Genomic DNA, 23,861 nt, shown 5'->3' on the forward strand with positions numbered 1-23,861 from the left:
TCCTGGGATCGAGCCCCATATTGGGCTCCTGGCTCAGTGAGGAGCCTGCTTCTGCCTCTCTCCCTGCTCATGCTTTCTCTCTCTCTCTCTCTGTATCTCTGTGTCTCAAATGAATAAATAAAATCTTTAAAAAAAAATAGATATATATTTACATATATCAATGGGTATACAGCAACATCTACTTTAAAAAGTGAGAAGGCCACCAGTGTTCTAAGATTACGCATCTAAAATGATTTCCTTGATACTTTATTTCATCATAGCATATGGAATGTTTCCTTTAATTGAGCTTGATCTTTCCAGCTAATTGTTAAGGTTTTATGTATTATGGTAATGGAAAAAAAGGTTCACTTAGTCAATCTCTCTTTAAAGATTTTATGTATTTAGAAGAACAAGTGAGTGTATAAATGTGAGTGGGGGGAGGGGGGAGAGGGAGAGAATCTCAAGCAGACTCCCCACTGAGTATGGAGCTTGATGCTCAGGACCCTTGAGATCATGACCTGAGCCTAAATCAAGAGTCAGAAGCTCAACAGACTGAGCCACCCAGGCGCCCCCCCTTAACCTCTTCTTAAAAAATAAATCCTTAGAGTAGCCCCCAGCACTGAATGATGTGGCCTTGCCCTCCAGTCTGTTCTCCTGACCCCTGCCTTCTTTTCCTCAATCTCAGAATCCCTGCCTTCTTTGTTTTACAATAAGCGATTTCCTTCTTTTTTTTACAATATGCTATTTCCTACCTTGGGGCTCCTGCCTGTGTTGTAGATGTTTCCTAGAAAATACATCTCCTGACTCAGGTTGCTAACAAATCCTTCCAGTCTTACTGTTTAACATCCTCAGAAATGTTGTCTGTCCTCTGAATTGCCAAATGAGCACCTCCTTTATTACAGCTCTGATGCATGCTGTTAGATTGGCATTTTCAGTTATATGCTTGCATATTGATTTAACTTCTGTCCCCACTAGACCTCAGGATTCAGGCATGCAGAATGTAATAGCCCCCAGTAAATATTTGTTAAAATAATTATTGCCTTGTTATGATTATATTCACAAAACATGCAAATACTTAAGAATAATAAAGTGTTTGAAGGATGTTATGATTATATTCACAAAACATGCAAATACTTAAGAATAATAAAGTGTTTGAAGGATATTCACCAAGATGTTAACCTGAGTTATCTCCTGGTAGGTGCCATGATAGTATTTTTTTATATTTCCCTCTTTTTTTGTTTAACTATTTTTTTCCATAATCAATATGTAGACCTATTTCTTAGGTGGATTTTTTTTTTACCTTTATAAATGCTACTAAAAGATAGTAGAAGTTTGCATGGGTGAACTTTTGAACTGGGATGGAGGGTTCTTGGCAGCGCCATCTCTCTGTGTGTGGGCATGAAGATAACAGCTGGGGTCTTCCAAGGAAACTGTTATTTGTCACGAGTGCAGGGCCTGAAAAGGTGATAGGTCAGAAAGTAGAGGACCTCCAACCCTAGATAACAGCACAGAAACTTTTCTTTCCTGGGTGTTTCCTTTGGAAGCTCTCATGCAAAGAGTTGACACAGCTAGATTTAAATTTGAAAATGTGCAACCAAGTGCGACGTGGATGGGAAGAGGGATTGCGAAGGAGCACGGGGGCCAGTTACGAAGCCAGATCAGCATTCCTGGTTGGAATGGTGTTGGCCCACATAGAGCAGTAGCTCTAGGAATGTACAGGAAGGAGAGGGACAATAGAGAAGGCAGAGATAGAGCCAGTCTGAACAAACCTATGCAGTCATAGAGAGATCTTTTGAGCCTAGGCAAGTGGAAGAATGATGATGTCATTGACCCAAAGGGTGATGTCATAGAGTGCCCAATGAAAATCGAGGTTTTGCGGTTAAGAGGAAATGAGTTGGGTTTGAATTAGATTTCAGTGGAACTTCCAGAGGCAGGCGTCCAGGAGGAGAGAGGTAAAGGCTAAAATGAAGTCTTTAGAGTCATTTATAAAGCTAGTAGTTGATACCAGAAGATGACATGAGATTTCCCCAGTGAGAGAAGTCAGAGCAACAAACAGAAGGTCAGAAACAGAATTTTGGAGGAACACCTATATTTTAGTGAACTAAGGTAAAGGATTCAGGAAAATAAATTGAGAAGGTGGTGTCAGAAATAATTGGGAGACTGCTATTACGGAAACTTAGGGAAGGAGTTTCCAGAGAGAAAGTGGAAAGGGTCACATGCTTCTGCGATGTCCTAGAGGACCCTAACGTGATGATATGATACTGATAGCAAAAATTGACCGGTTGCTAACTCTGTGCCATCCCTAGTTAGAAGACATGTATTTATGTGCAGTGCATCGGTCCATTTTGCAGAGTGCAGGAGGTGTGAGTCATGTTGGAATCACTTCATGACCAAGTAGGCAGTGGAGTCGGTGACCAGCCTGATGAAGCTTTTTGTCCAAGAACACTTACCTGCTCTGGGACCTAACTTTCAAATTGGAAGGCGTGGTTGAATTCGCCACAAATTGTGCAATTCTGGTCCGTCACTAATTCAGAGCGTAGTTTCATTTTAAGTGGCTGTTGGATGTTTATCGTCCCACTTGTAGTATGTTTGCCTTTGATTTCTGAGATGGAAAGGGTTTATTTGGTCCGGCGTGAAGCAAACTTCACTGTGGACTTACACTGCTGCGCTTGACTAAGAGGGCAGGGCCGGGGGCCGTGAGTGGCTCTAAGCTCCAAGTGTCAGTGTGCATGAAGGCTGGCTCGGAGGGAGGGCTCGGGCTCGGGAGCAGCGCTCACATTACTCTCGAGCTGGGAAAGCTTCTCAGGCAGCTACTTTGCATGAACTACGTTCTCCTTTGGCCTCCTACACTCTGTGTCGTTCCCCTGAGGTAGCGACGTGCTCTAGAGTTCCCTCGCAGCCAGGAGGCATAACAAAATCGCTTCAGAAGGAGAAGAGCCCATGTAAACCCTTGCTATGGATTATTCAGACTCTGATAGTGACGCCACGGTGGGATACAGTGACGACGAAGATTCCAGTGATGAAGTTCGCAGCATCTCAGAGTCAGTGCACAGAAAACGGTGTTTGCAGATACTTGGGGTGCTTTTCATGCTCTGTGATTTCATTGAAAGGAATTTCTAACTCCTCCAGAAAGGCTTACAAAGAGAGCCCCACTAAACTGCATAGCTTTGCCTGTGATTACTCATTAATCAACAGCACGTGGGTGTTGCTACAGTAGCTACCTGCACCGCAGCCCGTGTTTGTTAATTGTCAGGCTGCAGTCGACTAACAGACAGGTACAGCAGTGGATGAGTAGGAGGTTTGGTTTTTAGAGACGATGTGCGCGTTAGACCCGGACTCTTGTGTAGATACAGGTGCATGACTTACTATAAAGAAGTGTATTGAGTGTTAAGAGGCAGTATGTGTTTGGTGGATGTTTTTAATTAAGTATATTGTACATTATCTTATAATTCTAGTTATGAAATTATCTTGTGGTCAACGTCAATGGGACTTCCAGAATCTCCTGTAGTCTTCTGCTAGAAATGATCGTATACCATGATCTGTCAAAAAGTAAAACTCAAAGAAAGCTGTTTTTATAAATAACAGGATCTGCCTCCTTCCTCTTTCTCTCTTCTAAGCCAGTATTACATGAAGCCCCTGCTAACTGGGCAGATGTTCTGTGTGAAACCAGGATCCTAGCAGCTGTGTATGGATAGAGAGAAGTTTAAAAACCACATGGAGCTCTTAGGACCTCTGTATTAGACGAGTATGTAATGTTTTCTATCTCAATCTCATATTTCCTCACACCCGCAAAGGAAATAAGCAGTCAGGACCTCTGTATTAGACGAGTATGTAATGTTTTCTATCTCAATCTCATATTTCCTCACACCTGCAAAGGAAATAGGCAGTCACAGTATTGTCAGCTTCTATGAGTGATATTGTCTCATTAGAAGTTTCTACCGTCTCTCCTAAAATAAGGGGTTAGCACATGTCAATACTAGATCAGATAGCACTCTGTCTCTCACGGGAGCAGGCTCTCTGAGTCCACAGGGACAGCATTTCTAGATACCTGCATAGACAGGCATAATGGCATGAAACACTTTAATAGCAGAGATACAAAGACAGCGTAGTGGCAACATGAATTTGGCATGGAATGAACTTGGCATTTAATTATTTCCTATTGTAACATTATTATAAAGCAATATCGCAGGGCTAGGACATAGCCACAGATAGGAATTCGAACCCTATTAGAATCAAAATGATTTATTGAATTAGCTTTGCCCTTGAGCAGCCAGAAACATATGAATGCTGTTTTTCTTAACAACTAAGTATATTTTTTATGGTAACAGACATTATGACTACTTACTGCACTGAAGTCATTTTCATTAGAATGCATTTAGAATTATTGTCGGATTGCAGTCTGGTAGCAGAGTGTATAAGGAGTGGGCTTTTGTGGAAAGACATGAGCTCTGGAGCCAGCCAGATCTGTGTTCAAATTCCAAAGCAGCAACTCACGAGCTATGTTTGACTCTGGGTGCGCTACTTAAACTTTGTCCTCGTGTGTAAACTTGAGATAAAATACCCACCCTCTGCTATCTGCGTTAAGTGAGATTTGTTTGAATCACCTAATACAGTTCCTGATGTATACTAGGTACTGAGTAAATGGCAAATATTATAATCTAATGATTAATATATTGCTTTTCCCCATGTTATGCTTCTTCTCTGTTACTTTACTAGGTACTATGCCTGATTGTAGACCATAACTTACAGATTTTCCTTTTTAAAATAAAATAGTTCTAATTTCTCTTGACTATGTGACTCTTCTGATATTTTATTTTTCCCCATCTCTATTTTAAAATATTTATGAGTTTTCTTTTTGTTGCAAGAAAATTGCATTCACTTGAAAAAGTAGATCCAATTTAGGCCAGATGATATAATAAAAGTTTAAAATATTGCAAATTTGTGATGAAATAATTAAAAAATGAATATGCACAGAGAATATATTCAGAACAAAGCATTATTTTGTATATATTATATTTTTAAAGACGTGACTAAATTGTCAAGATGGTAATATATTTTAGGAAAATTCAGATTTAATATGTTTTCTGTAAAGCTGTGATAAGTGTTCTTTTGGTTTTTTAGACTAGCAGCAAGGTGTAGTAACGTACTACCATGAGCAACCTCCTAAGAAATGAGTCATTCTTGGGGCACCTGGGTGGCTCAGTTGGTTGGGCATCTTGCCTTCGGCTCAGGTCATGATCTTAGGATCCTGGGATTGAGCCCTGCATCAGGCTCCCTGCTCAGCGGAAAGTCTACTTCTCCCTCTGCAGCTCCCCCCTGCTCCTGCACTTTCTCTCTATCAAATAAATAAATAAAACCAAAGAAAGAAAGAGAGAAGGAATGAAAAGAAAAGGAGAGGGCGCCTGGGTGGCTCAGACGGTTAAGCGTCTGCCTTCGGCTCAGGTCATGATCCCAGGGTCCTGGGATCGAGTCCCACGTCGGGCTCCCTGCTCCTTGGGAGCCTGCTTCTCCCTCTGCTTCTCTCTCTCTGTCTCTCATGAATAAATAAATAAAATCTTTAAAAAAAAAAAAAAGGAAAGGAAAGGAAAGAAAAAAAAAAGGAAAGGAAAGGAAAGGAGTCATACAATTTATGAAAGACCTACTGGGTATTACTCATGTTTTCTGCCCATTGTTGTGTCCCCTTCACTAAAAATTCCTGCTCAGAAAGTATGATCATGGAGTTGAAAATATATTGTCTGCTCCCTTGGAGCAGAAAGAGTATCTGCATTCTGTTGGGTGGGAGCGTTTCATAAACCACTGGACAACGTGGCCACACAGAAGATGAAAGGGCCAGAATCCACAGAAGAATGCGCTTCTCTCCATGAGCTGGGCGTTATGATAAACTTTAACTCTGTCGCATTTAATACCCTCCAGGGAGTGTGCGCTCTTACCATTCCCACTTTCAAGACTTTCACATAGCTTGTAGCTTGCCTCGTAAAACCAAGACAGTGTGAGTCCAAAACCTGCTCTCTGCTCGTCCTATGCACAGGCTCAAGGCTGTGGTGCTTTTGCCATTCTTGTACCACACTCTTAGTAGGCGCCTCCTGCATGCCCCTGAATTCGGGGTAAGACGGGGAGTAAAAGTAGCCATGGAACCTGCCCCCCTGTGGTTTAGTGGGAGGGGGATAGAATCACCAACCAAGGACCCCACAAATAAACATATAGATGACAAACCACCATAGGTACTTGGGTCGAGAGGTACATCAGGCCGTGAGAACAGATGGGTGGAGAACCTGGTCTAGTTAATTCTAATGAATTGAGGAAGGGGCCTATAGGTGGGGGGTTTGGGGGGTGGTCGATGTATTCAGCAGAGAACAGAGGTGGCCAGTTTGGCTGGAAGGTGGGGGTGTGAGGGAGGCACTGACAGAATCCTGCGGGGGGCCGAGGAGACTGGAAGGAAAGTTGTAGACTCAGAAGTGAGCTTAGTATGACACATGGATTAAAGATACACACTCATTCATAGCTTCTCTCCTTTAATAGCATAACCAGTGAGAAACAGAAGTGGAAAGACTGCTTTCATAAGAGAAAGTGACGATATAATTCTTAAAAAAAAAAAGGGCCTAGTGGAAAAAGATTAAGAAATTTTACTTACAGACCTAAAACTAGCTGTGAACAAGTGGAGGGCCATGTGATGTGATTGTATGGAAAATCAATATAATGAAAAAGTCCTTTTTCTGAAATCAATGTATAAATGTAATACACCTCTACCAGAATCCCAGTGTGGGTTCCCTTGGAAGTGGAAACATGATTTTAAAGTCTCTGTGAAATATGAATGTTTAACAATGTCATCAAGCTATTTCTGAAAAATAATTTTAGTGAAGGGGCACTTGTTTACCAAATACTCAATACTAATGGTTACTATAAAACAACTGTAATTTTATTTCTTTAATTTTTTAAAGTTTTTATTTAAGTCATCTCTATACCCAGTGTGGGGCTTGAACTCATGACCTCAAGATCAAGAGTCGCACGCTCTACCAACTGAGCAAGCCAGGCGCCCCACAACTGTAATTGCAATATCATGGTGTAGCCACAGTGAAAGACAGATCAGTAGAAAAAGTACTGGGTTCAGAATATATGTGAGAAAGTAGTATATTTTGAAAAATAAAAATTCAGTGGGTACATCTTTATTTTCAAGACTTTAACAGCCTACTATTAGAGACCTATGATAATTGGATTATGATTTTTATAATGTATTATTAACAGTATATTATTTCTGTATATTTCTCTGTAATGTATTTCAAACTTATATTGATCATTAACTTTGAAATTTTACTTTTCTAGGAAACGGAGTACATTTTCATATATAATTTACTGTTTCTATGTAGTGATACTATGACATTTTTAGTAGCTCAGAATGAAATGTGAATGTTAATTTACAAAGTCTGTCTTTGACCTCTGGGTAAGACGAGAAATATAAGAACACATTTTTAAAGGTTTAAGAAGTTCACAGATATGCCTACAGTGACAAATTGGATATTTCCAAACAGTATATACATATTTCAATCAGAGCAATTAAGATTTGTCAGATACTCTTGAAGAACCGAGAACTCTGGTGTAGATGAATAACTGTGTGTTAGAAGTGGCCAAAAGGTTAGCCACATTAAAACAGGGTCTCTAAGGGGATAATTAAAACAGATCCATTGTTCTCAAGGTTATAATAATAAATTCACACACAAATGGATTACTCAGTCCTCGGGTCCTTTAAAAACTCTCATTACATCATTACCATCCTCATCATTAGCCAGTTAACTCCTTAATTCCCCAAAGAGCACAGGGAACAAGGATATAAAATTTTGTTTCACTTATATAAATGAAACTTTAAGATCGAAAATTCTAACTCCTGGATTATAACTGTAGGATTTGAGGGATTCATGGCAAGAGTAAGGTGGTTCCTCAGGACAAAGAAATTTGAGACATGAGCGAAGCATAACCCTGGGGATGGATAAATCGAGGGGTATACATAATTCACTGTGTTTCCTGAAATTAATTGCAATGATCACTTTTCTTTGATAGTAAAGGTTATTTTACTTCAACATCTCTCTCTTTTTTTATATAGGGAGGATGTGAGGACAGCAAACGTGATTGCCGCAGAGGCTGTGACCTGCCTTGTCATTGACAGAGAGTGAGTACACTGCATTATTCTGTGTACTGTGCACTCCGATCTGTGCCGTACATAAATTCTTGGAATTAGACGTTTTATGGAGTTACTAACACTTGTTTGATATTCTTTCATTTTAAAATGAGCTGTATATTTGATTCTCATTCCCTATCATTCTTGGAAGTGGCTGGCTCTGCCATTCTGGCCTTGAGAGTTTCCACAGGGTGCTTAACCAGTGTGAGCCCCACCACAGTTAGCTTGTTTACGAGCACGGGCCATCATGCCATGTCACAGAAATGTCAGGATTCATGAGACACAAGGATATCATGGGCCCCAGTGGTTTTTTGTGTTTTGTTGTTGTTGTTGTTTTTGGTTTTGGTTTTTGGTTTTTGTTTTCTTTTTTACTGGGGAGGATCTTAACAATGCTAGCTATTTGAGTAAATTTTTAGAGTAATAATTATTATTACTGCTATAGAATATATAATAATATTACTATTATTATTATTATTAAGAAATGGATTATTCCTTCAGCATGTTCTAGTTCTCTCTATTCTCCCATTCCCAGACTCCTATAAGGGAAGCACTTAAGGAAGATGCTTTTGGAGAAAACAACATTTCAGATGTAGGCATATATTTAGGGCCATGACAAGTGTGTTTGAAGATGCCCATCCCTGTTCCTTCCCTCCATCTGGCTTTGTTAGTCTCATTGCCTGCATGCTTTATCGGTTAAACTACAAATACCCTATTACTGGCGCTCCAAGGGCCTGGGTAAAATGTGTGTGCGAGATCTGGAAGCAGTCCTCCAGACTCTTCCTCATTGCTGTATGTGGAGAAGTGTATCAGAAAAGCCAAGTGGCTGACTCAAGAGAAAGAACTGCAAAGCACCCCTTTTGTGAAGCTAATAGATCTAGATAGGCTGTGGGTGTCAGGATAGCCTGCCCCTGTGGGCCGGATGTGAGCAGTCGAGAATGATGGAGGTGCACGTGGGGCTCAGTAAGCTCTAGGTAGAGAAGGATCCAACCTGATATACCAATCTCAATTCTGAAGGCCCCTAGAACCAGATCAGTGGCATAACTGCAGAACGGGGTGTCTGTGAATGTCCCTAACACAGATATTCTTTATCTGGTTCCTACAAACAACCATTACCCAGTTGTTTCCTTCATTTGCCTAACATCTTACTGAGGATCTACCACATTCAAGTCTTTGGGTTTGGTGCCATGAGAAGAATCTGAGGAGCAGCACAAATGCTGGTTTTGGGGGTTTGCTTCTACGAGAGAATCTGTGACCTATGCACAAGGCAGAAAGTGGGAAGGGTCCAGAGGACACACTTAGGGGAGTCCCGCGAAGGGAGTGACGACTACTAAGGAGAATCAGGGAAGTCTTTGCGAGGGACAGGGCATGATTGGGCGGATCCGGAAGTACAGGCAATAGAAATAGTTTGAACAGCACAACAGTTCTCGTAAGGGAACAACCATTTCAGCTGGCCGGGGACGGGAGGGAGAGGGGAGGCTGGGTCAGGGTGGTTGGCAGAGGTGCTGGGGCAGGTGAGTTCACAGACACGTTGGGGCTGGTTCACTCAATGTTGGGATGAGGGTAACTGAGAGTTTTATGCGACAAAATAGTGTCCCTCTATCACTGTATTGCTAGACTAATCTGAGAATGCTGAGTAAGATGAATAGGAGGCAGAATATCTGCTTAGCATCTGTACATCCAAGCAGTGATCATGAGACCAGTTACAGGGGGACTGCATTAGAATGAAGAGGTGAAACCAAAGTGCTTACTCCTTGACTGAATGTAAAAGGCATAGAAGGAATTAGGGGTGTACTCAGGATCGAGAAGATCTGGAGGGCGTATAGAGGAATCCATTTGGGAGGTACAGTGGTATTCCGTTAAAATTCACTTAAAAATTGCTCATGTAGAGTTAACAGCTGAAGCCACGGGATTGGGTGGAATTGCATGAAAGAAGAGAGAAGAAGATAAAAGGACCAAGTTTAGAAGTTGGGAAAATTCTTACATTTAAGAATGAGGCAGGAGGAGGAAAAAAAAACAGTAGATAATACCAAAGTGTTGGCTATAAGAGCCATGCTGGAAACCTCACAAGCCAAGAGAAGATTCACGAGAGGAAAGACAGTCAGCTGCGTTCTGCGCAGGTGGAAGCCGAAAGGTATACAGATAGAGGGAAAAAGTTTCAGTCAAGTGGTGAGAATGGTGTCCAGCCTGCAGAGAGTGAGTGGGCACTGGGGAAGTGAGATCACCCAGACTAAGGGCTATTTCCTTCAGGAACTTGGTAGAAACTAAAGAGGGAAGGAGGGACGAAGGGAGGGGTGGCATGAGGCATTGGTGGGCTCCTGGAGAGTGTCCGTGTGATGAGTACACACACACATCCAGGAAGATGGAGCAAATGAAATACTAGAGGGAATATTTGTTGGAAATGAGGCCACAGAGGAAGAGATGGTGGGCAAACAAGAAAAGAATACTTGGAGAACATAGGTTTCTTTTTTTTTTCTATTTCTAAAAGGAGAGGTAGAAAATTTGTAGAGATGTAGATCAGGAAAGTTACAGAAACTCAAATGGTCTTGACCTTGCCTCTAAAGTATAAAGCAAGAGGGGTGCCTGGCTGGCTCAGTCAGTAGAGCATGTGACTCTTGATCTTGGGGCCATGAGTTTGAGCCCCACATTGGGTGTAGAGATGACTTTGAAGTAAAATCTTTATAAAAAATAATAATAATAAAGTCTAAAGCGAAAAAATCTGACTAGATTTTCTGAGGCTGTGGATGTGCCAGGTGACTGGGGTGAACAGGTAATCATATCGGTCTGTATTCCTACAGTCCTTTAATAATTTATGAATTTCCACGTGCATGGGATCCCAGCTGGAAAGTAGACAGGATGTTCAATAGAAGAGGAAGTGGAAACCCATGGAAGTTGAATAACTTGATAAGATTTCCTGGTAAACAGTAAGCCCAGATTAATCAGAGAAACAAACTAGGTGGGATTTTGTGGGCAGTCTGGTCCTGCTTCTTCAAATGAGTTAAGTGAGGTCCTGAGGAGTGAGAGAATGCCATGTAGCATTGTATACACACTTTTGCCCTCATCCAATTTTCTCTTTTTTTTCAAACCTAATATATAGTGTGCTCTGGGTGATGCATGGGCTTTGTCAAATAAAACCCAATAGTTGAATCCTGACTACATGATGTTTTGAGATTATGGGCAGTTACATAAATTCTAAGTCTCAGTTTCCCTATCTGCAAAATGGGATTACCTAAAGTTAAGATTGTTTTGAAGATCAAACAGTTTATCATATGTGAAGGTCCGTGCACATCACAGGATGTGTAGTAAGCATTCAACGAATGTGCTCTCCTCTTCTTGCAGAAGGCACAGGACCTCCTCTTATTTAGCAGTTTTTCTATCTGGCAGAAGTTTGTCCTTCAGAATATATACAGAGCGTACCCCTGGAGAGGGGAGAAGTATAGAGAAGATGGCCTGACTGTAGAAGTCAGAATGTGCGGGGCGCCTGGGTGGCTCAGTTGGTTAGGCGACTGCCTTCGGCTCAGGTCATGATCCTGGAGTCCCGGGATGGAGTCCCGCATCGGGCTGCCTGCTCGGCTGGGAGTCTGCTTCTCCCTCAAGACCCTCCCCCCTCTCCTGCTCTCTCTCTCAAATAAATAAATAAATAAAATCTTAAAAAAAAAAAAAAAAGAAGTCAGAATGTGCATTTCTGTAGAAGTCAGAATGTGCATTTCTGTATCTTAGAGGAGAAGCAGGTCTTCCCACCAAATGTTGAACTCACAGCTTAAAAAACAAAACAAAAAACCACCACCAACAACAACAACCACTGTAACTTAAGGCTCCTGTCAAGAGCCTGCTGCTGGAACCTAATTTATGGCCAATTAGGGGAGCACCAGGGCTTCATCCCCTACAAACAGATGGCAGACATTAGAACTGTCAACACAGGGAGCTTCTTTCTTAAATTTACAAGTGAGGTACCATGTTACATAAGCCAGTAATTATGCCTTATCATTCCAGAGGGAGAGCAAAAAAACTATTGTAACTAATCATGCATGTGAGAATTTCTTTTAGAAAATGTACATTGACAAACTAGAAAACGATAAACAGATACATGGTTTTCCCAAAAAGTATTCTCTGATGATTAGATTCTTGCAGCCTCGTCATGATCTTAGTAACTATCTGCAGTGATTCTAGATTCTGTGAAAATTGACTAAAAAAGGATATCTGTCTAACAGGATGGTCTATTTCCATTAATAAAATTTTCAAATATTTAAAAAAATAACTAGGTGTCTTTAGCATCTCTCATTTTGGAATCCATGAAAATATATAAATGTAAAAGTAAGTACATCACTGCATTCTATAATAGATTATGCAATACCTACTTTTTCATTGACATGAATTGTTGATAAAGCTAGAGATTCAAGGAAGATCATTTATTTTCTGACATGTTGAGATCATTGTTAAAGACAGTAACATAACTGCTAGTAAGTTTTTCCCCAGGAAATGAAGATCTAAGTTAGAGTCCTAACTATCCCTGATTTACTGTGTAACTTCCAAGATGTAGCCATACTGGTTATGAAAATTAAAATATTTTCTTACTGGTTGGTAAATAGCAGTGGTCTGAGTTCCCTGTGAGTCCCTTGTACTCCCCTACTGTCCTGGTCATCTGATGTCCCCACCAATGACTCTCCCAATCTCTCCTGGATGCAATAACTAAAAGATGATTTCTGGTACACCCCCAGTATGAGTATCCATTCTGACTGGCCAATTCCTGTGTCATACTGTTAATTGTTTTAACTATCACCCATGGTAATCTTGAGCTAAAATAATATCTCATCACCATTGGTTTTAAACTTTTCTTTTACCAAATCCATTGTTTAAATAAAATAGAAAAAAAGCAGGAACTTTTCTGGCTCCATGGGGATAAAATCCCTAGAGTACCCAAAGGTCTTCCCTCTGTCCCTCTAAATTATTCCAGGTGATGCCTAAGGCCTTCCATGGGACTCCAGGAGTCACTAAAATAATTTACAGGTTGGGCGGAGCAAGATGGTGGAGGAGTAGGAGACCTGGATTTCGTCTGGTCTCAGGAATTCAGCTGGATAGGGATCAAAGCATTCTGAACACCTACAAACTCAACAGGAGATCAAAGAAAAGAATAGCAACAACTGTCTGAACAGAAAAGTGACCACTTTCTGAAGGTCTTTTCTGATTTATTTAGATTATATTTTCTGGGGACGTTATTAGCTGTTAGCATTTTGTTCTCTCATTAATCTATTCTCTTCTGGACAAAATGATAAACGGAAAAAATCACCTCAACAAAAAGAACAAGAGGTAGTACCAACTGCCAGGGACCTACTCAATATGGACATTAGTACGATGTCAGATCTAGAGTTCAGAATCATCACTTTAAAGATACTAGCTGGGCTTGAAAAAAACATGGAAGTTATTAGAGAAACGCTTTCTGGTGAAATAAAAGAACTAAAATCTAACCAAGTCGAAATCAAAAAGGCTATTAATGAGGTGCAATCAAATATGGGGGCACTAACTGCTAGGATAAATGAGGCAGAAGAGTGAATCAGTAATATAGAAGGCCAAATGATGGAAAATAAAGAAGCTGAGAAAAGAGCGATAAACAACTACTGGATCACAAGGGCAGAATTCGAGAGATAAGCGATACCATAAGATGAAACAACGTTAGAATAATTGGGATCCCAGAAGAAGAAAAAAGAGAGAGAGGGGCAGAAGGTATACTGGAGCAAATTATAGCAGAGAACTTCCCTAATTTGGGGAAGGAAACAGGCATCAAAATCCAGGAAGCACAGAGAACCCCTCTCAAAATCAATAAAAATAGGTCAACACCCTGACATCTAATAGTAAAACTTAAGAGTCTCATAGACAAAGAGAAAATCCTGAAAGCAGCTCGGGAGAAGAGATATGTAACCTACAAGGGTAGAAACATTAGATTGGCAAAAGACCTATCCACAGAGACCTGGCAGGCCAGAAACTGGCAGGATATATTCAGAGCACTAAATGAGAAAAATATGCAGCCAAGAATACTATATCCACTAGGCTGTCATTGAAAATAGAAGGAGAGATAAAAAGCTTCCAGGACAAACAAAAACTAAAAGAATTTGCAAACACGAAACCAGCCCTACAAGAAATACTGAAAGGGGTCCTCTAAGCAAAGAGAGAGCCTAAAAGCAGCATAGACCAGAAAGGAACACAGACAATATACGGTAACAGTCACCTTACAGGCAATACAATGGCACTAAATTCCTATCTTTCAATAGTTATCCTGAATGTAAATGGGCTAAATGCCCCAATCAAAAGACACAGGCTAACAGACTGGATTAAAAAACAAGACCCATCGATATGCTGTCTGCAAGAGACTCATTTTAGACCCAAAGACACCCCCAGATTGAAAGTGAGGGGGTGGAAAACCATTTACCATGCTAATGGACACCAAAAGAAAGCTGGGGTGGCAATCCTTCTATCAGACAAATTAGATTTTAAACCAAAGACTGTAATAAGAGATGAGGAAGGACACTATATCCTACTTAAAGGGTCTATCCAACAAGAAGATCTAACAATTGTAAATATCTATGCCCCTAACATGGGAGCGGCCAATTATATAAGCCAATTAATAACAAAATCAAAGAAACACATTGACAACAATACAATAATAGTGGACAGATCATCTAAGCAAAAGATCAACAAGGAAATAAAGACTTTAAATGACACACTGGACCAAATGGACTTCACAGACATATTCAGAATATTCCATCCCAAAGCAACGGAATACACATTCTTCTCTAGTGCCCATGGAACATTCTCCAGAATAGATCACATCCTAGGTCATAAATCAGGTCTCAACCGGTACCAAAAGATTGGGATCATTCCCTGCCTATTTTCAGACCACAATGCTTTGAGACTAGAACTCAATCACAAGAGGAAAGTTGGAAAGAACTCAAATACATGGAGGCTAAAGAGCATCCTACTAAAGAATGAATGGGTCAACCAGGAAATAAAAGAAGAATTAAAAAAATTCATGGAAACAAATGAAAATGAAAACACAACTGTTCAAAATCTTTGGGATGCAGCAAAGGCAGTCCTAAGAGGAAAGTATATAGCAATACAAGTCTTTCTCAAGAAACAAGAAAGGTCTCAAGTACACAGCCTAACTCTACCACTAAAGGAGTTGCAGAAAGAACAGCAAATAAAGCCTAAACCCAGCAAGAACAGTAGAACAGATCAACGAAACTAGGAGCTGGTTCTTGGAAAGAATTAACAAGATTGATAAACCCCTGGCCAGACTTATCAAAAAGAAAAGAGAAATGACCCAAATCAACAAAATCATGAATGAAAAAGGAGAGCTCACAACCAATTCACCAAAGAAATACAAACAATTTTAAGAACATATTAGGAGCAACTCTATGCCAGCAAATTAGATAATATGGAAGAAATGGATGCATTTCTAGAGATGTACCAACTACCAAAACTGAATCAGGAAGAAATAGAAAACCTGAACAGACCTATAACCACTAAGGAAATTGAAGCAGTCCCCCAAAATCTCCCAACAAACAAAAGCCCAGGGCCAGATGGCTTCCCAGGGGAATTCTACCAAACATTTAAAGAATTAAAACCTATTCTTCTGAAACTGTTCCAAAAAATAGAAATGGAAGGAAAACTTCCAAATTCATTTTATGAGGCCACCATTACCTTGATCACAAAACCAGACAAAGACCCCATCAAAAAAGAGAATTACAGACCAATATTCATGATGAACATGGATGTAAAAATTCTCACCAAAACACTAACCAATAGGATCCAACAGTACATTAAAAGGATTATTCACCACAACCAAGTGGGATTAATCCCTGGGCTGCAAGGTTGTTTCAACATCCGCAAATCAATCAATGTGATACAATCCATTAATAAAAGAAAGAATAAGAATCATATGATCCTCTCAGTAGATGCAGAAAAAGCATTTGACAAAGTACAGCATCCTTTCTTGATCAAAACTCTTCAGAGTATAGGCATGGAGGGTACATACCTCAATATCATAAAAGCCATCTATGAAAAACCTACAGCGAATATTCTCAATGGGGAAAAACTGAGAGCTTTCCCCCTAAGATCAGGAACGCAGCAGGGATGTCCACTATCACCACTGCTATTCAACATAATATTAGAAGTCCTAGCCACAGCAATCAGACAATAAAAAGAAATAAGAGGCATCCAAATCGGCAAAGAAGAAGTCAAACTCTCACTCTTTGCAGATGATATGATACTTTATGTGGAAAACCCAAAAGACTCCACCCCAAAACTGCTAGAACTCCTACAGGAATTCAGTAAAGTGGCAGGATATAAAATCAATGCACAGAAATCAGTGGCATTCCTATACACCAACAACAAGACAGAAGAAAGAGAAATTAAGGAGTCGATCCCATTTACAATTGCACCCAAAACCATAAGATACCTAGGAATAAATCTAACCAAAGAGGCAAAGGATCTGTACTCAGAAAACTATAAAATACTCATGAAAGAAATTGATGAAGACACAAAGAAATGGAAAAACGTTCCATGTTCATGGATTGAAAGAACAAATATTGTGAAGATGTCAATGCTACCTAGAGCAATCTACACATTCAATGCAATCCCAATCAAAGTACCATCCACTTTTTTCAAAGAAATGGAACAAATAATTCTAAAATTTTTATGGAACCAGAAAAGACCCTGAATAGCCAGAGGAATGTTGAAAAAGAAAAGCTAAGCTGGCAGCATCACAATTCCGGACTCAAGCTCTATTACAAAGCTGTCATCATCAAGATGGTATGGTACTGGCACAAAAACAGACACATAGATCAATGGAACAGAATAGAGAGCCCAGAAATGGACCCTCAACTCTATGGTCAACTCATCTTTGACAAAGCAGGAAAGAATGTCCAATGGAACAAAGACAGTCTCTTCAACAAATGGTGTTGGGAAAATTGGAGAAGAATGAAACTGGACCATTTCCTTACATCACACAGAAAAATAGACTCCAAATGGTTGAAAGACCTCAATGTGAGACAGGAGTCCATCAAAATCCTAAAGGAGAACACAGGCAGCAACCTCTTCAGCCTCAGCTGCAGCAACTTCTTCCTAGAAACATCGCCAAAGGCAAGGGAAGCAAGGGCAAAAATGAACTATTGGGACTTCATCAAGATAAAAAGCTTTTGCAAAGCAAAGGAAACAGTCAACAAAACCAAAAGACAACCGACAGAATGGGAGAAGGTATTTGCAAATGACATATCAGATAAAGGGCTAGTATCCAAAATCTATAAAGAACTCATCAAACTCAACACCCAAAGAACAAAGAATCCAATCAAGAAATGGGCAGAAGACATGAACAGACATTTTTCCAAAGAAGACATCCAAATGGCCAACAGACACATGAAAAAGTGCTCAACATCTCTCGGCCTCAGGGAAATCCAAATCAAAACCTCAATGAGATACCACCTCACACTAGTCAGAATGGCTAAAATTAACAAGTCAGGAAACGACAGATGTTGGTGGGTTGCAGAGAAAGGGGAACCGTCCTACACTGTTGGTGGGAATGCAAGCTGGTGCAGCCACTCTGGAAAATAGTATGGAGGTTCCTCAAAGAGTTGAAAATAGAGCTACCCTACGACCCAGCAATTGCACTACTGGGTATTTACCCCAAAGATACAAATGTAGGGATCCGAAGGGGTACGTGCACCCCGATGTTTAAAGCAGCAATGTCCACAATAGCCAAACTGTGGAAAGAGCCAAGATGTCCATCGACAGATGAATGGATAAAGAAAATGTGGTATATATATATATAATGGAATATTATGCAGCCATCAAAAGGAATGAGATCTTGCTATTTGCAACGACGTGGATGGAACTGGAGAGTGTTATGCTGAGCAAAATAAGTCAAACAGAGAAAGACATGTATCATATGACCTCACTGATACGAGGAATTCTTAATCTCAGTAAACAAACTGAGGGTTGCTGGAGTGGGGGGTGAGTGGGAGGGATGGGGTGACTGGGTTATAGACACTGGGGAGGGTATGTGGTCTGGTAAGCAATGTGAATTGTGTAAGACTGTTGAATCTCAGATCTGTACCCCTGAAACAAATAATGCAATATATGTTAAGAAAAAAAAAAAAAGATAGCAGGAGGGGAAGAATGAAGGGGGGGAAATCGGAGGGGGAGACGAACCATGAGAGATGATGGACTCTGAAAAACAAACTGAGGGTTCTAGAGGGGAGGCGGGTGGGAGGATGGGTTAGCCTGTGATGGGTATTAAGGAGGGCACGTTCTGCATGGAGCACTGGGTGTTATACGCAAACAATGAATCATGGAACACTACATCTAACACTAATGATGTAATGTATGATGATTAACATAACAATAAAAAATTTTTAAAAATGTCACTCAATAAAGATTAAAAAAAATAATTTACAAACCACATATGGCTAACATTAAATCACTGAATTTGTGATATTTGGTCATAGTTTGGAGTCAGTTATGGCTTGAGACATTTGTCCCTGAGACACAATGAGGGATGGAGACCAAGAACTAGCCTAGAGGAAGTACAGTGTGCTGGGGCATAAAAATGATGAGATTAGGAGGGAGTCTCAAATATCAGATTATAGGACATTGCACATGGTACTTTTAGAAGCTAAGGTATCCCTATAGATCAGGGAACCTGGGGAGATGTTGTTCAAATTTTTAACCTCCTAGAGCTCTCATTGCCTCATTTGTAATAGGCATATTTATGCCATGTGTTTAAAAGAGTAGCAAGACTGTAGCTATGGGGCCAGTGCTTAGGAAGCAACTCATAAGTCTAAGGACGGACCCAAGATCCATCAAACATAGGAAAGCAAACAGGTTACCAAGACAGATTGGATGATGAGAAAAAGTCACTGGAACTGGTACACTGAGACTATTTCTCAGTACCCAAATGGGGGCTTAGGTATCAAAATTGGGATTAGAACTAGGCTATAGGAAATTTTACATTTATTCATTAAGAAATTTCACAGTGAATGTCTGCTTCCTGTCTCAGATACATGGACTCCTGAAATAAACAAGACACAAATTCAATACAGGTCTGAAAACTGAGTATATAGGACTAGCTCCAAGACAACTCTTTGTCTATATTAAATTTGTGTTTGTTTGTTTCTTTACCAGTGCTGGTAGCAAAACCTCCTATGTTCTGATCACCCTACCCTCCACCTGTAGCTCTTTCTAGTACTAGTTTCCAGCTCTTTAGCCAATACTTCCATCAGTCTCCAAAGATCCTGCTTCTGATCCAGGTCTCCACCCAGGTTTCTCCCCAGCTTCCTCGATTCTGGTGGGTTGGTTCCTTTCCACTTGCTTTTGCTATGGCTAGTCAGTTCCATTCCAAGGTCAAGGAAAAACAAACAAAAATACTAAGTCCACTTCATCCATGCCCTGGGCTAGGTATATCAAAAAGTTGGCCAGCCAGACAAGAGCCTGGGAAGCCTTGTACATCAGGACTTCATGCCAGAGGAGATGGAAACTTACGGAGAAAATTGCATTTATCCAGCTTCTCTCAGGGGGAGGTGCTATAGATGTTTCTGATAAGCAACTGGTGTGGGGGCTGAGACTCACCAAGATACAGGCTCAAGGAAGAGCAAATGGTCACTAAACTGCTCAACAAAATTGGCGGGTTGCGTTAAGAACAGGAGTTTTATTTTCTGAGTAGAGTATGTTGTGTGAAGCCAGATCTACATGTCTTAAACCAGGGCCTGGAAAACGTTCTTTAAAAAGGGCAGTTACTAAATATTTATGCTTTGTGGACCCTGTGTTCTTGATTATGACTACACAGCTCTGCTGTAGTCACGAGAAATGAACCAAACACAACACATAAATGAATGAGCATGCCTGTGTCCCAGTAGGCTTTGTTTATGGACACTGAAATGCACATTTCATATTTTCAGCAGACTCACATTTTTCCAGCACACTTCTGACCCCACCAGCCAGGTCAGTCTCACAAAGGCCTATGCGCCCAGGGTATTTTCCCCCTTAGGTCTCCTGTGTCTTCCTTATATAACTTGCCATTCTGTGTGCACACGATAGGACCATAGGGACCACATGCCACAATGCCTGTAGTCACATTGGTTAACTGATAGGTGATAAACTTAAAATATTTCACAGCCTCAACCTTTGCTACAGCCTAAATGGACTTTATTTTGGTTCCTTTTCCAGAATGAAATCTAGGGGTGATGTGAGGATATTTGCAGGCTGATCACAAAACCAAGTATGCCTTACTAGGATTATATCAGCTGCGGTCATTTGGGCTTGTCTTTTTCTATGGAGCTGTTATTGATTGGTATGCTTTATTAAAAAAAAATATTAAGCAGGAAAGATAAAATCCAGAAGCGTAGAAGACAGAAAGACATTATATTTGTTCAGTGATGTGACTTGAATGATAGAATGCCCTGAGCAAGCATGATCTGACTATGAAATAAGCACGTTTCCACTAGAAAAGAAGTATATCTAGTAATGGTGGTTTTAGTAATGGAAAGAGGGGATGGGGACAGCAGTTTGTCATGTGTGCCTATCCCAATGCTTTAAAATGGTAGACCTTCCTCCTACTGCAAGTCCTTGCAGAGACAATACATAGCATCCCTGGAGAAGTCTTTGAGAAGGCCCAGTCTCTTGCTTCATCCACCTAACTAGAAATTACTGGTTACCTGCTATATGTCAGCCATTCAGACATCTAGTGGTTGGAGTTCCAAAGGCAAATATGTAAATATTCTATTACTTATTTTCACATCTATATTATGGATCACTTCCAGCTCTTGTCTGTAAAGTGACAAATCCATGGTGGTTCCAACAGTACTCTTTCGAAAGCTTTTGACTCTGTTCAAAATAAAAGCAGTCCAATGTCATTAATATGTGGGTAGGCCATTAATCAAAATGCACTAAATTTTTGGTTTGAAAAACCTTTTTAAAAACTTTTAGATGGTCCATGGGTTATTTGGAAAGTCATAGCAGAGATTTAAGAAGGTGAAGTAGGAGGTACCTTGCAGACTGGGGCTTGACAAACAATCCCCATAAAGGATGAGATCATAAATACTATCTGTCCCAAAGACTGAACTCCGCCATTTGGCCCAAGTGTCATAATTTGCTAACCTCTGTCATAGGTCAACTTTATTTTACAAGTGACAAAATTGGGTCCAAGAGTGTCAGGTGCACTCAAGTCACACTGTTTAATACAAAGAATGAATCAAGATAGTTAATATTTTTATGTTCTTGTCTTCTAATGCTGTATCTTAGAATTTTAGAACTTAATGAAACTTTGAAAAACCTCTCTTCCAAATTCTTTAGAAATGAGACAGGTGAGTTCCAGAGGGAATATGGACTTTCTAAGTTCTTTTTTTTTTTTTAAGATTTTATTTATTTATCTATTTGAGAGAGAGAGAGGATGAGAGCACAAGCAGGAGAAGGGAAAGGGAGAAGCAGACTCCACACTGAGCACGGAGCCTGATGTGGGACTCGATCCCAGGACCCCAAGATTGTGACCTGAGCCAAAATCAAGAGTTGGATGCTCAAATGACTGAACCACCCAGGTACCCTGAGTGTCCAAGTTCTTTAGTGCCAGGGATGGGATTACAATGCAGCTCTCATGATATCTGGTTCAGTGCTTTTTCACCTCAATATGATTTAAATTACCAAGATAGAAAACTCATGTGTTTATTAATTCAATAACCACATAGTGAGTATCCAGTCTGTGTTAAGCCTTAGGGTCAGTGCTGTGATAAATAGAAATGCATAAAAAGAGATAGTTGGTTCAAGAAGATCATAATCATAAAAATGAACAAACAGTATAATGATATGAGTCCACCTGAAAAAGAGGAAATGGATGATGAGCAAATTAAGCATCTGCCTTCTGCTCAGGTCATGATCTCAGGGTCCTGGGATGGAGTCCAGTGTCACGCTCCCTGCTCAGCTGGGAGCCTGCTTCTCCCTCTCCCTCTGCCTCTCCCCCCTTCTTGTGCACCCTCTCTCTCTCAAATAAATAAATAAAATCTTGAACAAAAAAAAATATTTTCATTGAACTAAATCTGAAATGAATTCTACTACTTCTAAGAAAAAAGATTATTGTGTCAAATCTTTGAGTTCCAAATGGTCTGCCAACCTCCCTGCCTCGTAACCCCATTGTGGCTAGATAGTTGAATCACTGAATTAAAATGACAGTTTGATCATTTCAGCCCATTGATTTCATTAAAAGTATACAAACCTATACTCAACCATTTCTCTGGCCTTCCATAATAAGTTGGGCTCTCCTGTCATTTTTCACAATACCATCATCCTCTTGCTGTGTAAGATGTTGATGATGCTTTTCTGTCTGTGTTGACTCATGAACCACAAACTTGAGGAGGACGGAAGCCAGGTTGATGTTGTTCATGCTGCCTCCTCAGTTCCCAGCGCCATGTCAGGAAGTGTACTGAGTCCTTGTGCAGTATCTGTTGGAATGAAGGGATGCTTAAAGCTGTGTAGGTCAGGGTCCAAGCAGGAGAGAAGCAGCACACAGAAGTTTGAACAAGAAAAAATTCAGCAAAGTCTGTGAACGCTTTTGTTTCCACATCTGAAAAATCAATCTTGATGTCTTCAATTAAAAAGGCAATATTTGGAATTCTCTTTGAAGGTCTTCTGTGCGGTGTTTGGGCTGTTTATTTGAGGAGGGGATCGTAATGCTGCTGGGGACCTAGAGATATAGCAGGAAGGGCAGGATGCCAAGACCCACTTCTGACAGAAGCTTAACCAGTTTAAAAATCAACAGTGTAATCATTAAGTTTGAAAGTTGAATTCTGCATTAAATATTCACTTTGATTTTTTTATTTTTTTGTAGAGGTAAGTGGTTTTGCTTACTTTAGGAAACACACTTCCCTGGTGAAACAGCTATTATAGGCTCAGCTGGGTCAGAAAGAGCTAAGATTTTCCTTTTTTTTTTTTTTTTTTTCTCAATATGTCTAGCAGTTGGTACTCATTTTGAAACTCTTAGCATAGACACATGAATTGGATTAGCATCAGCTACAATAGCAGTGAAATCTTGTTCCCAGACTAAGCTTTACTTAAAGAAAGGCCTTTCAGAATATACTGGTTTGGACAGGGTTTGATGGTTATATTGTACACGGCCCTGCCACGGTCATGTAATGGAACTAATATTAAAGCAGAAGCCAGGCTAGCAAAGGCAAACCATGATTTGGTTGTTGGTGAGGATGTTGTCATCCTCCCTGATAAATGGGAGGTAGTATATTGTCATCTAGATGGGAAAACTGAAATCTTACTGAGTGGGAACTCTTATTTATTTATGCTGCATTACTTTCTCTCCTCTTTGTTTTGTTTTTACATTTTTAGAGTCAGTGTCAGGTGATTATAAGCATAATAACTGCTCATTGAGAAAATTGGAAAGCACAGAAAACTATAAATATAATCCTGTCATTCAAAGGTCACTACTGTTAATATTTTAGTTTATTTCCTTAGTGAGATCACACTGCCTAAGTCTGTTCTCTATTTTGTCCACGTACAAGGACAGCATACATAAATACACACCCAGAGATAGATATGTAGATAGACAAATTTACACTGTCCTTTATTTACATAGGTGCCAATCACAAAGCTAGTTGAGACTGATAGATTGATGATAAATACATACATATACATGTGATTTCTCTCAGAGCAAACATACAAAGAATGCTTT

At 40.2% G+C, this 23,861-nt stretch overlaps 1 protein-coding gene across 5 annotated transcripts in view; it reads left to right on the plus strand.

Annotated features, from left to right (window-relative positions):
• PRKG1 (protein kinase cGMP-dependent 1) overlaps positions 1-23,861 on the plus strand; it is a 1,253,946-nt gene that overhangs the window by 1,089,408 nt on the left and 140,677 nt on the right. For 4 of the 5 annotated variants that reach the window (XM_035008601.1, XM_035008600.1, XM_035008602.1 and 1 more), the window contains one exon: positions 8,075-8,140. In XM_035008601.1, the coding sequence (XP_034864492.1) occupies positions 8,075-8,140 (66 nt within the window). Of the gene's footprint in view, positions 1-2,807; positions 3,021-8,074; positions 8,141-23,861 lie in introns of those variants that run through there. The other variant, XM_035008604.1, reaches the window with a different exon arrangement.

Source organism: Mirounga leonina, unplaced genomic scaffold (assembly GCF_011800145.1).
Source record: "Mirounga leonina isolate KUSES-001 unplaced genomic scaffold, KU_Mleo_1.0 Mir_152, whole genome shotgun sequence".
Taxonomy (NCBI): Eukaryota; Metazoa; Chordata; class Mammalia; order Carnivora; family Phocidae; genus Mirounga; species Mirounga leonina.